Source organism: Triturus cristatus, chromosome 2_2 (assembly GCF_964204655.1).
Source record: "Triturus cristatus chromosome 2_2, aTriCri1.1, whole genome shotgun sequence".
Classification (NCBI taxonomy): domain Eukaryota; kingdom Metazoa; phylum Chordata; class Amphibia; order Caudata; family Salamandridae; genus Triturus; species Triturus cristatus.
In genome coordinates this window covers 96,763,707-96,781,900 of record NC_140582.1, presented here as the reverse complement: position 1 = coordinate 96,781,900, position 18,194 = coordinate 96,763,707, and the positions used below count along the sequence as shown (strand labels likewise).

The 18,194-nt window shown below is 42.5% G+C and overlaps 1 protein-coding gene across 1 annotated transcript in view; it reads left to right on the top strand.

Annotated features, from left to right (window-relative positions):
- The first annotated feature begins 1,294 nt into the window (after nt 1–1,294).
- Nucleotides 1,295–18,194, top strand: part of MELK (maternal embryonic leucine zipper kinase) — a 196,000-nt gene continuing 179,100 nt past the window's right edge. The window contains exons 1-2 of the mRNA XM_085641101.1: nt 1,295–1,469; nt 7,873–7,973. Of these exons, the coding sequence (XP_085497227.1) occupies nt 7,910–7,973 (64 nt within the window). The 5' untranslated portion in view covers nt 1,295–1,469; nt 7,873–7,909. The remainder of the gene's footprint in view (nt 1,470–7,872; nt 7,974–18,194) is intronic.

Here is an 18,194-nt window from a genome sequence, read left to right as displayed (position 1 = left end):
AGCACGACTTTCATGGCTCTGCACATCTGTTGATTCTCGCCTAGCGTCTGGCCGCTGCTAGTGTTATAACACAGGTACTAGTACCCACCCAGATCCTACCACGCAGTAAAAAAAAACAGGTCCTCCACAGAGAAACTGGTAACTTTCATTTCGAGCGCCGACTCCATCTAAAGAGTAGGATGTCACCACAGGAAAGGAGAAGGCCAGGAGGCAGCAGCACAGCAGGGATGCTGCAAAGGAAGGGAGAATGGCACAAGCAACCCCCTGCGGCTCTTGTTAACTCTACCACCGCACCAAATTGCCAGGCAAGCTTTACAGCAAATAAATTACAGCATGGCAGGTGTTACCTAATGAAAACAAATACTGCCGCTCACTCCGGCAGCACTTACTGATGTCGATTCACGGTCCAGTGGACTGGGGTCAGTTGCATGGCCAGGGTGGGATATAATCCACGTCATTCGAACCACCGGCCGCGGCAACGGCGGTGAGCACTTGGCTATCAACCTAATCTTCTTTCCCCGCCCCCACAGCGTTTGACTCTCACCCCCCACTGACCTTTGCCTAATTAGCTCTAACAAGCCGTGACTGGCCTACCACTGATTTTGAAGTCAGTTATGCTTGTGTATTGGAGCCGGGTGTCTAGCTTGGATACATTGTTGGAGTGAGAGTGGAGAACTCGCAGAGGTGCGAGCTGCCAGACCTATAACCTGCCGGGAACAGCGTGCACCGCCACGCTACTGCTGCTTACATAGTGCCTTATAGCAGCGCTCTGCATTGACGGCTGAGAATAGCTATAATGCATGACTAATGCATTTAAGTGCGGTGATGCGGATCACCACACTGAAATGCGTTAGACTCACGCCTGATGCGTGCTTCTTGGCAGGACTGTTGTATTTGCAACCGGATTATGAGCACCCTCATTAGTTCCTACTGTAGGAATAGGTACTATTTCTTCAACCTACTTCCTCTTGTACTCTTTACACTACGGAGAAGGCATCCTCCTCTTTTTTTTTTTTTATGCAATTTTATATAGCGCGAACTCGACAAGAAGATATCGGAGCGCTTTAAATGAGCACCGGCTACGTTACACAAGGACACATTAATAAACGATGCCAAAATTGTTCAACTTCATCGCATTACTTTGTATGTATTTTTCCGCAGCTAGCCAAGTTAGCCGGAATTTACGATCGCCTGCTCGAACAACCGAGCATCAGGGTTGGTAGGCAACTACCAGAGCCTCCAGCAACATGGCCGCCGATGCTAGCGTATTCCGACCACACGCCCATGAGCCTCTGCGGCCGGTTTGATTTCATTGGACGCCTGGGGTAGTCGGACGGAAGCAGGTTTGGTTCGCAGGGAAATTTAAAAAAAGTTATTCACCCCACTGAATTTATCCGAAGAGCAAGAGGGTGAAAGAAACTACATCCTTGTAAGCGGTAGAGCAAATATATCCTCTTAGGTTTGAGAAGGTAAGTTTGACGTCTGCAACCGTTGGCAATATGTTGATTTAATTGGATGCGCAGTAGCTCCCATTTGATCAGAAATGAACTAATTTATTGACTGCAGTTTGCAGAGTGACAGATTGTGAGTGGTTCAAGCTGACTGCAACCCTCGGAGCTGGCAGTAGTGCCGTTGTCCAACGAGATGCATTCTGTTGCAGCTGTTTAAAGTTACACATTTTAAACTCCTCGCCTAACCCTTTCTGAATGCACCGTCTTAAACGTTGGGTAGAAAATTGCAGCTCTGCCAATTTTCACCTATCTACGATTGATACTCTGCTCCAGTTCATGTTTTTTTACTTTGGGATTTGCAATTTCCTTTATTCCATTATATATTCAGGAGTTCAAAGAAAAAACATAGACTGGAACAGCCAATCCCATGAACTTTGGAAAATTGGCACGATGAATCTGTTCAGTGTTTTAGTATGCATTAACCATGTGATATTTTTTTTGCGCTGCCTATTATCTCTACCCGCAGTGCACCCCAATAGCGGCTTTGGGGCCAATTTCCTTCTGCACAAACCCTACCCTGCAGCCATTCTTATTTACATTGCTACCATTAGTGCTATTTCACGTGTGCCACCTTTAGCCAGTTTGTCATTTTAGCTAACGGCAATTAGTAAGATGTCTTTTATTAAAGCACATGCTTACAATGTAATAAGCGAAATTATACATCCCAGAATGTATTCTTGGGTAAAAAAGCTCGGAATACACAGAGTTGTCATATCACATGGTATACCTTGGACGCTCTCAGCTTTTTCTTGTTAATGTGTAAGCCACCCTTGTTCTTGAAAGCTGAGTGTTAACGTTTTTTTTCTATTTTTTCCCAAATGAAAGTCTCGTATCGTTGGTTGTTTTTGATATAACAACACCTCCAAATTGTACACGGCTACACCCTGACTAAAAGTTACTTTGTGAAGCTTTGGCTCTGCAGAATACGCTTATATGTTGTCTTGCATGCGAAGAATACACTCTCTGTGTGGATGATTGTGTGGCTAAAAATATGCATTTTTGGAATATTGTAGTACCTAAGAGTTGGATGCCATTATCACCCACGTCCTAAATGTATAACTGCATGTCTTAAACAAGCATTTGCAATGCAATAGGTCTCGCATTTGCAAGAGTTTAAGCTATTAGCATTGTAAATGACAATGCCTTTTATTTATCTGTATTGAAAACCAACACATAAATAAAAGGCATTGTCGTATACAATGCCAATAGCTCAAACTCTCGCAAATGTGACACGCATTGCAAATGCTGTTTGCATTAGCAAACTAGCCGATTCGCAGAGTTGGCCCATTAGCGACCGCAAAACAGCATTTTAGCATGCACGAAACAAAAAACAAATCTTGATTCTTAAACAAATAAAGAAACTAGTCTTTTTAAACACAGTCCCATTTCATTTAAGGGAAATGGGGTGCTTTAAAAAAATAGACTGCTTTATTAAAAAGCAATCACAGACATGGTGGTCTACTGGCCACTATTCCTGTGATGGCATCGACTCCTAGTGGTTCACAAATTGTGACTTACCGCATAATGTTCATGAGGTAGGTTAATTTGCGATACTCTAGGAATTGCTCATTTAAAATTAAACCTTACATACATTAGGAATTGTAATTTCCGAATTGTGATTCTGTAAAACTCGCAATTTGGAAATCCTAATTACTAATCTTGATACCTATGGCCCTTGACAACCTTGCTGAAAAATGCTAAACATAGCAACACAAAAACTACCTCCTAGGCAACATACAGCTCGCTCCTAAAAACCCAGTCCTATAGCCAGTCCTCACCCATTGCCATCAATAAACTAACAGCCTGCGAAACTGACCGAGGCATTACCACTGTTCCACTCTTGCTCAACATCACAGATTCATTTCTTCAGCCGAAGCCGTGTACATGCAAAATACAACCACGTAGGGCATACATCTTAACATAACATGTGTATTTGTAAAGCGCATGTTCACCCAAGACGTGGACTGCAGCCAAGCACTTCTTATAGCATGCACAGGGCCTGGCCTTTGGCCATGCAGTGTACAAGTCAAGTACAAGAACATCAGCTCCACCTTCATCCTCCGTGCGTTGGGCGTGGCCATCAGCCCTGCACTTTCAGTGGTACATACAAAGATACTAGGCAGGTAGAGCATGGCCTCTATCTTTGATGATGTCACATGTTATCTTAGATGTCAATGATAAGTGCACCTTCTATTTCATATGGGAAGTCATATTTGAGGTTATGACCAGTGCTCTTGATATGATATGTGACTTATCATAAATCGAACGGAGTGACTTGGGCATGTATGGTAGCATAGCTGGCTATAACAGACTGTCAGTGTGGTTTTTTGTGTTTGATTGTAATAATAATATCCCCTCAACAACTATTTGATAGTGAACTTTGTGTACTGTGTGTTGATGAATTTAGTCTAAAGTTTGCAGTGCATGAACTCTGTCATATCCAGGGGCTCTGAGTACAGGGCCTTTGGCCAGACTTGTTCCTCGCTACCTAATAATGTAGAATTCACAAGACAAGGCCTGCAGCCTCGCCTATGGGGACTGGGCACAGTTCATTGCATGTACCCATGCCTTGTGTCTAATATCTATGCTCTTAGGAACTATCAAGTTGGCCTGCAGGCATGATATGCACATGCTGTATACCAGGCTTGGCCTCTGGCCATGCACTCTTCTCAGTACCTAGTCTCAGAGTAACTTAAGATAACATATATTTATAAAGTGCATGGTCCCCCTAAATGTTATCTTGGTGCTGAATAACAGATGTTTATTGTCATCCCAACTGAATGGTACTCATGTTATCGACCTCAGAAGGATGAAAGGCTGAATGGACCCGCCGGGATTCCAACCTGTGACTATGAGGTCAAACTCAGGCCCCTACAGTGGACGCATTAGTCCGCTAAGCCACCAGACTCGGCTTATCAACATTACATCGCCAGTTGCATACTCTAGTGGTATTAGACACAAGGCATTTCCTTTGTTCAAGCCCTGAGTCTACCAACCAGGTAAACAAAACACCCCATTTGATTGAAAATTGGAAAGAAATCCTTTGTAACCCTCATTATAACCCCTTCTGTCACCTTTAACAAACCTGCAATAAAACGTCCAATATCCCACTTTAGCTAGAGAGTCTTTTTTCATAGCTGCCATGTTTTCAGATTGCTTTGTATGACATTTCCATAATTTCAGTGTAATTATGCGTGACATTTCAACGACTATGAATGACACTTTCTCGCAAGCAAAATCAAGCAATGAAGGCGAGGGAAACATACAAATATTAACAAATTGCACCCTTCTGAACAACTAGAAACAGTGTCACCTTAGTGTAACTGTTGTAATATGACACACACTGCATGACTGGGACCCATTGACTGCAGGCATCTGCCTGATCACACGCTGCCAAGGAATTTAATTAGCACACACACTCGGCCACGGGTGATTTAGTGCACTGAACACTGTCTCACTACTTACTTCAACTTTTAAGAAATTTGCACACCATGTTTCTCTTTGCCTTGTTGTATCTGACAGCACTATTTTCCATTAGGCTGACAGCGAGACCCAAGGGGCAAGCATTGTCCGATGGATTTGGCTATGGACCACATTGCAAAGAAATGTCGAAGATACTGCAAGAGTGACATGGCTGGAAACTGAAGACATCTAATACAACTGGTCAATTAAGTTTGGCCCAGGGTTAATTGGGTAGTTGTTTAGATGTCTACAGTTTCTGGTGAAGGCCTGCTTTAGATAAGGCTGTTTCTTTGGTGCCTCATAAGGAATTTATAATATAGTGTGTATATGGGATGTTCCGAATCTTTTTGAAGTTGGCTTCCCTGTATAGGTCCTGCGCCTTTAAGAACCATTTTAATTGCATGAAATGAATGCATTGTTCCTAATGTTAGAAGATCTACCTTCAATTCTTGACTGAGATTGGTACATATGTTGACCACGGTTTCCGAAGTTGTTCGCTCCTTTATTATGACCTTACAGGATAGGACTGACGCCAACAACACATTCCCACTAACCAGGGATTTATACTTAACTATCATCTTACGGCACCCATTAGACTACACCCATTAACAAGGGTTGAGGATCAGTTTAATTTTTTACCTACCATGGCTACCAACTGTCACTACCCCCGACGTGCTCATACACTTTGAGAGGATGTCTCTCTGAGCATATATGTGGTTGGTGGGTTTCTTAGCCCTTATCTGGTCAATTATGACCGTCAGATACTGCGTTGTGTTGCCGTATTTCAACCTGTATACAGACACAGAACGGACTACATTTCCCATCAGGCACCTCTGGCCACACGCTAGCCCTATGAATGGGATCCCGTGAATTTTTCCGGGTTCCCGTTTTTTAGTTTGTATTTGCCTTGTTTTGCATTATGACTGGACACCAGCACTCTGACAATGTATGTCCCATAGTCTTTCGCATACACTGATTATTGATAGTTTTTAGCCAACTAAGTGGCTCAGTGTTTCACTGCTATTCATGCCATCAGCTCATACATATATTTGTAAGATCTTACCTATTCGAATTATCAAATGTAATTTACGTCTATGATGTCGTCTTTACTTTATGATTTTTACACTGTACAAAGATGGCGCTGAACACAATTATGTTGTTTCACAGTCCTCTTTCCATTTTGATTGTCTTTATTGTTCAATGGACATATAATGGACGAACACTTTGTAACAGATCGTTTGAACAAGCCCTTTGGGGGGCAAAACGCGTCACGATAGGCTTATGACTGCAATAAACCTCTTCATGTTGGTATAATTGTGGACCCTGGTGTTTATTTCTGGACTTGAGTGCTCATTTGCAACGCCGTTCTACCAGTTATATATATTCAATTGCCATTTTAATAGGATAGGTGGAGCTCTTCTAAATACAATTGAGGCCACCCATTGTCCTTACTGCATTTTGTTTGAAGTACTTGTAGAGCTCCCAGAAATTTATCTGAAGATATCCACTTAATTTTTGGCCTCCAATTAAAAATTTCTCCGCAGTTACAGAACGTTTTAACATTTTCAAATTGTACGTTTTCCTTCTTTATTTAGATATACTTTATGAACCTGTTAATTTCTAGGCAGTCATGGGGGGTGGGGGTCAGTGGTCCACAGGTTAAGAACCACTGAGTTAGTCTGTTATCCCTTTGGTAACTCCGCGTAGCAATGTACCACACTGATAACTTGTTAAGGAATCTGTTGAAGTTTAGTGAGTATGACAGTAGGGAAGATGGGAAGGTAACTTCTGAAAGGTTTACCCCCAGACTAAAGCCCGTTGGGGGCCTAGTCATTGCGTGGCATTACAGATTTGTGTTCTAAAGTCTTGATGCCAAACGTGTCCTCGTAGTCTTCAGAACGGTGCTTCACAATCTCCTTGTTACCTGCTGACTAATAATACAATAAAAGTAGTCTATAGGATTCTGTTCAGCTGGACCACATCTAAGTTTATTTAACAACAATAAAGATTAATACCTGCGCAGTAAAAACAATTGTTCTCTAAAGATCGAATGAACTCTCAATTCTGTATTTTAATATTTTGTAATTGATGCATACCTATGATATGGTATTATTGTGTTAGGAGGTTTTTTATTTTGTCGTATTATCCATAGAATGAAGTCTTAACATAGGACATGGTGTTAGTACAGATTTGTCATACTGACTCAATATTTGAAGATATATAATGGATGCACTGAGGGGGTCATCCATGAAAAATGTAGAACTGGTTGGCTTTATGTTCAATATGTCCTTGACTAGCCTGGTAACATGCATCCTTTTGTTTTTGTTTCATTGCCTCAGACCAAGTATTGTCAAATCGCTAACCCCCGAAATATGCTATCCGATGCTAAATATTGTAACTCTTCAGGTGTTTTGAACAATTTCCTGAGGAAATGATGCTCCATTATTGTGTGCGTGCAGCACATTTTACAAGCCCTACCGTATTTTATTTGCCAACCTATTGGGCAAGTCTACGTAGCCGTGTCCTCCTAGCTGCGTGCAGTCAAAGCACTACTTCCTAAGTTTGTATAGTAAATTTTAAGGCTGCCCTCTGTTAATGATAGCTTTTTTTTTAGGGGTAAGGCATCTCAGGCTTTTAGAAATATATTATTTTTTCCTACATTTTAGTTGCTTGGTTACGTCGTACTTTGTCAGCACTGAATTTGTTACAAGATTCCATTGATATTAGTCATTACAGTAAATGGAAGGACTTCTTTCCCAAATGAGCCACTTCACAATGCATGTTCAAGTATCTGGAAATTGCTGGCTGCTTTCTACAGCCAATTACTGTGTAAAAGTGTCCTGTGTAGTAAAATTCTACATTAACTCCTACAAAACGACTTGCTTCATTTCATACATAGGCATTCAATCACGGACAATCCCTCTGTGGTAACTAACATGGCCGTGGATGACTATGATGAACTTCTCAAGTATTATGACCTGCAGGAAACGATTGGAACGGGTAAGTGTGGCGTCCTGTTGAATTTTTCCTCTGGTAAGCCACCCATGGTCTATCTACTTATTTGAAATAAAAAAAAATTAAAAAAAAAAAACATATATACTACTCTGCATCAAATATTCTAAAATTGTATTTTATATCTGCGTGTGAGCAGAGGGATTATATACAACCTCCTCTGTCACCAGAGCCGCCAGGAAAATGGTGGACAAAAGTCCACTGCCTCTCTAGAGTCTCCAGAGGGAGATAGGGGATTACCTATGACAGTCATGTGAACCCCCACCATCTCCTTTGGCTGTTGCAGGTCCGTGCAAACGCACCCGCTTCCTGTACAGCGAAATCTATGTCACGACTTTGTAGGAAATATTGGGTTGCTGGAAGAAGAGGTGTTCCTCTGAGGTGGAGCGAGTGTGTTACACAGCATAAACTATAGAGTGGTTATCTGCAAGAAATTTAGACTTTCCTCATGTGGAGTCTGATTACCACCTAGACAATTAGAAAGAAGACTGAGTTGTCTAGAATGTCACTTGGAAGCAACCCAGTTACGAAGAGCTGTTTACCTACAATTCAGTTTCTCACCCGCTCAAAGTATTCCGTTTCTGTTCATGTTCTAATCTCTTCTGATTCTATCCATGGGACACGGGTGATTCAAATTGGATAAAAGCAGGTCCACTGGAATTGTATATCGAGACTATGAAAATGAAAACTATGCATGTGGTTTGCTTTTTTTAAAAAAAAAAAAACACTTTCTGAAGAAAACTTGAACCTAATTTGTGTCGGTTTTAAAATGTGAATACGCTTTCATCACCTGAAACGTTTCTAGTTAGTCTTTGAAAAGGACTTGGGAATGCTTGACTCCACGTGTTGTGCTTTTTTATATTAACTTTTGATCAGTTTCTTATAGAAACATTTTTGTTGATGTCTGCAAATTATTCACCAGATAGTGAATTATGTGGCAAGTGCAGTAAATCCATAATTGGCAAAAGATGCGCATAATTCTAATGGCCTTTTGATAGTTTTTTTACTCTTTCGAATATTGTATAGAAACAAAAATCATATGAAATACTTTAGAATATAGTGCCCTATAATTGTAATATCTATTTAACATTACTAAAGCATGTGTTCATTTTTTAGTAAAATTAGGTTTTAAGAAATTAAAAATGTGGTAATGCTTAGCATGCTCCATATTTAGCTGTAACTCTTTGCTAGTGAGTGATAATGAATTTTTGAAGAAAATTCTAGCTTCCTCTAAAAGAAGTCATTGAAGTTAATTCACCTCGAGGGAAAACACTTGCCTCAATTAAATTATGCTTATCAGCCCCCTTTTCCTCACACCGCCCAAGTGGTGTTTTCAGTTGAGCAGGTTGTTGGTTGCTATTAGCTTGAGTGACTTTTTTTAGCCTCTTTGAAATAAATGCTATCTGTAGCTTTGGAACAAATTAGATCTACTTATGTTCAGTCTCTTTCCTGTGTAGACTTTGCAATTGCTAGTACAGTTTCTTCTTGCAGAACAACCCCAGGTTTTACCTGAGTTGGGGTTGTGGCATGTGCAGTCTGAGATGGTAGGAAGATGTGAAGAGGAATATTTATGACCTTGCCTCAATGACACTAGGAAAGTATCAAGTATGAGATGCAAGGCAAAGTTGTTTGAATGTCTATCTAGAAGTATGAAAAGTTATTGGCATGTATTCTTAATTAGGCTTTGTAATTCCCAGCTCGGTCACTGAAGTGCTCTTGGTAGTGCGGAAGGCTCTGATTATGTTAAGCAAAGAGGGCACGTACTCCAATTGACTTGGTTTGAATGACCTTACAGATTATTCTGCAGCCTTTGAAGTGGATTCTGACAGGGACCTGGTGCCAATGTAGATGTGTCAAAGTAGGGAAGTTGTGTGTGAACGCGGTGTGGTTAGTGAAAAGGGAAGCTACCACATAAACTACCTTTGACTGGTGTTCTTGAGCACTAGCGAGACCATTAATATATTGACTATCATTTTCTGACAGGATAAAGGCCTAGACCACATACAGCAAGTTTTCATAGTCATGAAAGCTTTTTTTCTTTTAATGCTTTTTGAAAGGTAGTAATCAAGGGCTGTAGATTTAGCAGGATGAACAAGGGAAAAGCCATCCAATTATTTTTTTTGTTGTGTTTTTTTTTTTTTTTTTTTTTTAACTGGTCCTCTAACTGCCTCACAGTTCCTCTGACAATGAGGAGTTACTCTGCATTTCTTCTGCTGAGTTTCAGATGCACTGCAGCCATCCAGGTTTGAATGACAAATGGGCAGTCTGTTGCTGCAAGAGGGCCCACAGCATATCAGCACCCCAGAAGATATCAGGGGACTTAATTTCCCAGCTCTCTGAGCTAGATGGCACAGCTGCAGAGTCCTGTTTGGAGTGTGGTCATGCCTGTGTAATTGCACTATAAATAACCCACTGCTGCCCCGCAGGTCCTACCCGCACGAGTCATTGACAGGAAGAGGCAGGGCCAACCCCCCTGGCCTCAGTTTTCCACGTGACACTTTGAAGTAAGTGTGAACTGGCTCAGCAACCCTGACTGTCCATAGTGGTATCTGGGACGGTAAAACTGTGTTCCTTTGATGGACAGTTGCAGTGCAGTTGCTATTTACATGTTGATTTTCGGAGCACTTAATAGGCACTGAAGCTACTGCACATGCCGTTTGTGACTTTGTAGGAGTCCTGTTTGCTTTTAAGAAGCCTTGTCCCAAGTACTGTAATCATTCCTGCATACTGAGTGGTGTGTTTGCTGCTGCAGTTATTGTTGGTTAGACCATAAGGAAAAGTAGAGTATGCAAATGTGAGAGAGAGGCATCCTTGACCAACCCAGCTGAGGACCATCTGGCTGTTTATTGCCTTCACAACTATGTGAGTGCCACTAAGATTGGGGGGGGGGGGGGGGGGGCAAAAAACCAAAACAGAGGGACACCTATTTTAGGTCTCAGCCCAACCAAGATTAAGGGGAAGGCAGAAAAGGGGATTTGCCACCAGTTTGTGAAAAACATAACCCACATGAAACCCTAACCAAGATGGGAATGAACATAATGGGGTTTTAGATACCCTTATACAGAAAGTCTAAACATTATAAGGGTTGGTAGATTACCTTGGCAAGGACATCGGGGTATTGCATATGCAGCTGTTATCCCGCCCTAGTTCTGGTGGCTTGACCATAGTAACCCCCTCTTCTGGTTCCACAGCGCCTAATGTCCTAAACAACCTGGTCACTGCCAACCCATTGTGAAATTCAGCCCAGGGGGAGGGGCCAGTGGTATCAGCAAATGTAATGCCTTGCTCCATGTGCCCACTTTCAGTGGCCATCACGCATCATGCTCTAGGCCTCGCCCTGGGAAGAAAAGGGGTCCCCAAACCAAAACAAGCACATGGTGGTTATTGTGCCCTTGGTAGACATAACAATCAAGCGGTGACTGCAGATGGAACATCCTTGAACCCTGTATCTGATGAGGTGGATATGCAACTCCCACCAACCTGCACACACTTTGTATTAGTTCTGGCCAATGTACCTCCAATGAAACGAGCTGAAATTGAGTCTTATAAACAAGTCAAAATAAGGGGGTACACTGGCAAGCAGTGAAACTCCAGTGGTTATTTGAGGAAATAATAATCAGGAGAACAGGATGGTTTGGGAATTGCCCCAGAGCAGTGGGTGGCGATTGTATTGTGGTCAATTTCACTAAGCCTCAGAAAGTAGGTTTTATTCTTCGTAACTTCTCATCCTCCCCTGGGTTAATTTGTGAGTTCCCTAGGGTTTCTTTTATAAACCCCCATGAAAAAAGGTAGGGCCTGCAAAAGGGAAACTTTGAACTCCAGGGAGGGGGTTGATACCAACCCTGCCCAGCTACCGAGTGCCTCTATCTCCTTGTGTAACGGATTTTGAAGCATTGGGTGGGCTGAACGAGCTGCACTGACTTGAAGGAGATGAGGTTGGTCCTACCCTGTCCTGTGCGAATCCCAAAAGGACTTCTAGTCGGCTGAGAATTCTGAGTTGAAATAGTTCAGGCATCATGGTAAAGAAGGGAACCCTGAACTTATAAACTTCCTTAAATCACATGATCTCATTAATTTTCAGGAAACATGGTGCACAAAAGGGTGATTCTTCTTAGGTTACATGTCCTTTTAGTGTAAAGGGCATCCCATCCCCAAGTGCCCCCCCCCCCCCCCCCGACTCCCCACATTTCTTTGCAGTGTTACTGAAATTTGCTCATCCTAATATTTTATTTATCAACCTACGTAACCCCCTGCATGGGAGTGAGGACACAGAGACCTTGGTGGAAGAAGGGAAGTTTCTTGATGTGTTTCTTTCTCCTTCTATCCAACAAACTGAGTTGATTTTATCTGGAGGTTTTAATCTACACCCATCTAGTGGTTACTTCTTATATGATCCTATGGCTACAGAGGGGCTCCTAGTGGAACAAGTGCATGTTAAGCACTCTCTTTAAGGAACCATCTTAAACAATCTGGTTGTCAGTTTGAATTTATTTAATCCCCTTTCCATTCGAGCACTTAAGCAATTAGATTATGTTCCCACTTTTAAGGGCCAGGGAGCAAGATCTCGCATTGATTATATTTTTGTATCTAGGGGTTTTTATTCCTCTAAGTTTCTCCACAGAATGCAATTTGCGTAGTGGCCATAATCCCTTGATTGCTACTTTTGTGTGGGAGAAAAAGTCCAGGGGCAGAAGTGACCTGTATCGAACCAGAGTCACCATCAAAGACAGTGGGCGTAAAGTCAAATGGGGAGATAGCATTCCTGGGAACTTAGATGCTGTGGTCTCGTCAGGAATAGTTCAGGCTCTGCCTTGATGAAGAGGCCTCAGATTTTGACAATTTAAGTGCTTTTGACTCTGTGTGAGTATGTCAAACCGGTCCGTACCACCCCAGGCCCACCTAAGCACAGTAGATGGTTTGATTTAAATTGCACCAGGACAAAGAAGGAGCTATTGACTTCTCTTAAAAGCACCCCACAAGATAGGGACGAAGTTAAAAGGTGCAGATTAGCCTATAAAACCGTGGTTGCAACTAGGAAACCGCCGTTTAAGAAGGAGCTATGGTTTGTACTAGTGGAGGCTAGTGCATCTAAGGTCAGTACTAAGTTGGGGGGGGGGGGGTGATTAAATCATCCATGCTTCAAGGATCATCATCTGCCAGACCAGACGGCCTCTGTCCCGACACAGGCCTGGACAAACCAGTTTTCAGCTCCTTATAATTGTGAGGTAACCAAACCCAGGCCCAATTACACCAATAATTTGGAAACTCATCATTCAGTGGTCTAAAGTCAAAAGATGCCATCTTGTCGCTACCAAAGGGCAAGGCACCTAGTGCTAATGGAGTCTGGTCGACCTGATGAAATCACTAGTGGACCTCTGGGCTCCTGTTTTAACTTTACATATAAATGCAGCCATGAAAGGTCCGCACCCAGAGCCCAGGAACCACTCCAGTAATAGTCCTATTTTTAAAAATGGTGACCGGATGGATCCAGATTGCTACAGGCCTATTTCATTAATTTATGTCAAAGTGAAGAGTCTAGGGAAGGTGATCCTGGATAGACTTTCCACCAGGGCCAATGAGAAACAGATCCTTTCTCATATGCACACGGGTTCAGATGTTTAACTCCTGATGCACAAATACACTAGGGCCAAGGGAGGCGGCCGGGGGGAGCCTGGCCATTATTGACCTCTGCTCAGCCTTTCTCTACGTCAACAGATATTGGCTCTGCACTGAGCTGGGATCCCTGGGGGTGGACCAGACTGGGAATGTACCCAGCCCTTTAAAATAAATAAAGGTGCACATCAGGGCTGTATCCTCGCCCTTTTTTATTTTTTATTTTAATTTGTTATGTATATTAACTGACTAGACGAGATGCTAATCGACATCGTTTTTTTTAATAAGCAACCTTGACCTACCTACGAAGTTTTAAAAAAAATCACATTTTATGGTTGTAGGCCCAAGACCACTAAGTGTTGCAATCTTTTGGCACAGGGCCATGTCTTATCCAAAATGGAAAACTTCTCTTACTTGAGCTTGCTTCTTAACTCTGGCCTCAGTTGGTAACCCCTGCTTTTTAAAAACGGGGGGGACCCTACAGAGAGCCATTTCTGGGTTGCATGACTTTGCTGGGCGAATCGAGCACCAGTCCCCAACCATTTATTAGATGTGTATAAGGCCACATGTATCTCGATGGTAGTGAAATTTGAGGGTATGCCAACCAGGATTGTATCCAGTTGACGGAAATCAAATTCCTGAGAAATGCATTGGTCGTTGATCAAGGAATCCCTACCGAAACTGCTCATGAAGAACTGGGCATATCCTAAATTGCAGATATTAGGGTTTGTCTGCTTTTAGTGTGGTTCTCATGTACAAGAAGGGTTTACGTTTTAATAGGCTCATACTACAAGACTGTATGCTTTTAGATAATGCAGCTCAAATTCCATAGTTACAATACATTAAATATTTTCATGAATTCGGAAGATCATGTTTATACTCTTACCCAAGGAACATAGGGCCTGAATACGATGGCACCCTATTGGGGATTGGGACCACCCGACAGGCTGTCGGCGATCCCGCAGGAGGCATTTTGATGACCCCGCCACCACGGCGGCCGCAATGCCAATATTTGGCATTGCGGCGGGTGCTGCTGGCTGCAGCACCCGCCGCAATGCAAAAAAGGGACACTGCACATATCCCTGCACTATGTGGAAGGCACCATGCGGAACCTGCCACATGGTACAAGGATATATAGGGGCCCCCTCAGTTCCCGTCTCTGGGGGGGTAAGGGGTGGCCTGCTAGGAACCCCCCCCCCAATGTCCCTTTCTGACAGCCTTTCATGACTGGTTCACCGTCATGAACAGGCCGGCGGAAAGGAACATTGTAATGTCTACGGCGGTGTCTGGTAGACACCGCCCCCCATTGTAGGCATTACTCTGCCTCCGATGGACCGACGGGCTCCTTGAGCCTGTCAGATGTGTGGCGGTCGGTCTTTCCAACCGCCACTCAGCCGCCGCCATCCAAATGTGGCGGGCGGTTAACTTGGTGACTATTGCGGGAAGACCGCCACCGACAGCCGGTTTGTGGCGGTCTCCCCGCCATCATAATCAGTCCCATAGTAAACAAGCATTTGCAATGCAATAGGTCTCGCATTTACGAGGGTTTGAGCAATTGGCATTGTAAATGACAATGCATTTTATTTATGTTTTGGTTTTTAAAACAGATAAAAGGCGTTGTCATTTACAATGCCAACAGCTTAAACTCTTGCAAATGCTAGACCTATTGCATTGCAAATGCTTGCTATTTTAAAGCTGTAGGTACATAGAAGCAACTAGGAAAATCGATTTGGGGTTTGACCAGAGGATGAGCCAGCTGATTGCGTGGACATTTTACTGCAGAACTTTCAATCAACAAGCTAAAAAGACCATCCAACATTGAGAAGTAAAAAAACTAACACTCACTGAAAATAGGCAATGTAGATGTGCTTGATGTATGTGGACGGTTTTGAAATATATCGTGACATTATTTATTGAATAACTCCATTAACCATAAGAGTCAGCGCAGCATTTCACGTATGGAGAGGAGAAAAATAATCTGATCTAATTAAATAACTGTACTCATTCATTAAAACTTCGCTTGCAAAGAGACGTCCGTTTGTGGGTTGGGATGCAAGGCGGCAAGGTGTTTCATTTAATTTCAACGCTCACTGCTGCAACGTGCAGTGGTCTGCAAGTAAAATACATAACAGTGCATGGCTTTTCTTTCAAGCTCTTTTCGACTTCGTTTATATCCCTTCATGCCTCCTCAAATACAAACATGCTAAACTATGCTGTTACCATATTTCTGTTTGGAAACTGCCTGAGATAAGAAGAAATTAAGTTGCCCGGTGGTTTAAAATGTGCGTTTGTCAGACGTATTTACACACGGGCGTGATGTCAGAAAGTTAGTATTCATGGGTGTGCAGACCACAGTGTGTCACCAAGTGTGAATTTATGCATATTTAATCTGGGGGACGCCTTTCTTTTAGGGATATCTAGTCATTCATTTCCAGCAGAGTAGTGACTTCAGAACAAGACTGTTTATCATCGGCAACTTCTTTGTTACTTTAAAAAAAATGGCTCAGATAGCATTTGTTTTCCCAAGTTAGCCTGGGGGCTTTACACTACACTTGCGTTGAACTGGATAAAGGAACTACCCTTAATTGATTCGAAATGGAGTCTAAGCAACTCAACCACGTCATATGTTTGTGAGAAGCTACTGACTGTTCTATGTTAAAGTTATCTCCTTTTGTTTCAGTGAGGGGGGTCAAAGGTCGTTGCAAAGATGTTTTGGGTGGACTGAATAAAAATCTGTTTGAAATGTTCCTAGGAATAAAAAAAAAAAAAATTCAGGACTGCAGCGAGAACCCCGTCATCTGCTCTGCAAATTGCCTGCTATTAGATGAACGGATGAAACAAGAGAGCTTAATGACAAAATGGTTACAGCAGAACGGGAGGAGGGGTTAACATGGCAAGCAGCGACGGGTGGTGGTGTGCGTAGGACACCCAACGGGGAGATTAAACAAAGTACGACAAGAGCTGTACTGAAAAGACGCCCTAATGGTAAAACGCCATACAAATGGTTGCAATCTGTAATATTTACAAGTGCAGATTACATTAGGTTGCCATTGTGAAACAAGCAGGAAGTGGGATAAGGGAGGGGGTGGCAAATGGTGTGCACTTTCGCGGCCGCTTTGATGTTCTCAGTGGCCGCGCGGCTCACTGAGAACATCAAAGCGGCCGCGAAATGATCACGCAGGCTGCCAAATGGTGCGCGTGCCCGGCGCACATGCACTGTAGTTGGCGGCCTGAAAGCACTAGTTTGCACTTTTAAATCCCCCGTTTACAAAAGCTCTCGCGAGAGCAGCGCTAAAGCGCTGGCTCAGGCGAGACCTAAAAATATCTAGCATGTGTTAAACGGGCCTTCTCCTAAAGGGTGTCTGCAGATGGGAAGAATTCTGCCTTAACAAAGCAGACCATGGGCATGTATGTCCTGGTTAAGTCTGTAAATGGAACTGCGAATTATCTCCTTTTGAATATATCCAATAGGTTACGTTGCCTTTTAACACTTCTGAGGCTGGATGTTTTCCATCGGCTTTTGTTCCCGAAGGGGGTCTGGCACAAATTGGCCAACTTTTGTGTTTGTACTGGTGACAACATTTCGACCTGTGACCCCATGCGCATTGTACTTGTATGTCCATAGTTTTCCAATCTTTGCCACACGTGTATCGGGCCCCTTTTGATTCGTGTACATTTTAGGCAAATTAGACCTGCTTATCTCTTCCTAAAGTTGCTATTGACACCCAAAGTGTGTTTGTTTTCTTTTTTGGTTTGTTTCCTTTATGGCGTCCTATATGTTAGCAATTAAGCACTGTGATGTTAGGGTTTTACCTTTGACAGGATAATGAGGGTATACTTTGTTTTATGTAATTTTTAACTAATTGTTTGAATTTAAAGCTTTTATTAGATGTATTTTATCTGATGATTGCTACCATGATTTATTGCTTCTATACAAAAGGTTGTACTCCTTTAAGATGTATTGCTGCTGAATGAGATGTTCCCTTTTTATGATTTTAGCAAACAATTGATCGAATAAAGTTTAATTAACTGAACTGCCAAAAGGGCAGGATTTTACTTTAAGGGTGTCACTGGCTGATGGCACTTAAGAGATTCATGATTTATGAGAGATCTTCTCTAATGCATTTTTATTTTTTTTTAAACCTGAACTAGTTTGCATTTACGACTTCACTTTCTTTCCTTAAAGTATATTCAGTCCAAGTTTAAATAATTTGTTCCCACAACATGTTTCAAGATGGAAGATATCCGTGAATTTCATCTGGAGGGGTCTGAGAAAAATGCCTAATCTTGTATTTGAAAATCAAAATAATAGCAAGAGTCTAAGCATCCCACAACTCCCTACACCTGCTCCCCAGTTTGTTTGAAATGCTAATGGTGGATAAAGATCAAAGTGCAAATTCTGTGTGCCTAGCAGCCCGACTCTTTAATATTAATTTTCTTGACCAATTTCAGCCCTGTTGTTTGTGGTGCGTCACATCTCCCAAAGGAGGCAGATTGGCTGGGGTAACACCCCTCATGTGGTCCTTCTTTCCAAAGATGAACTGCTCAAATGGAATCCTGCCACAGGATTGCTGTAGAACGGCGATCCCTGAACAA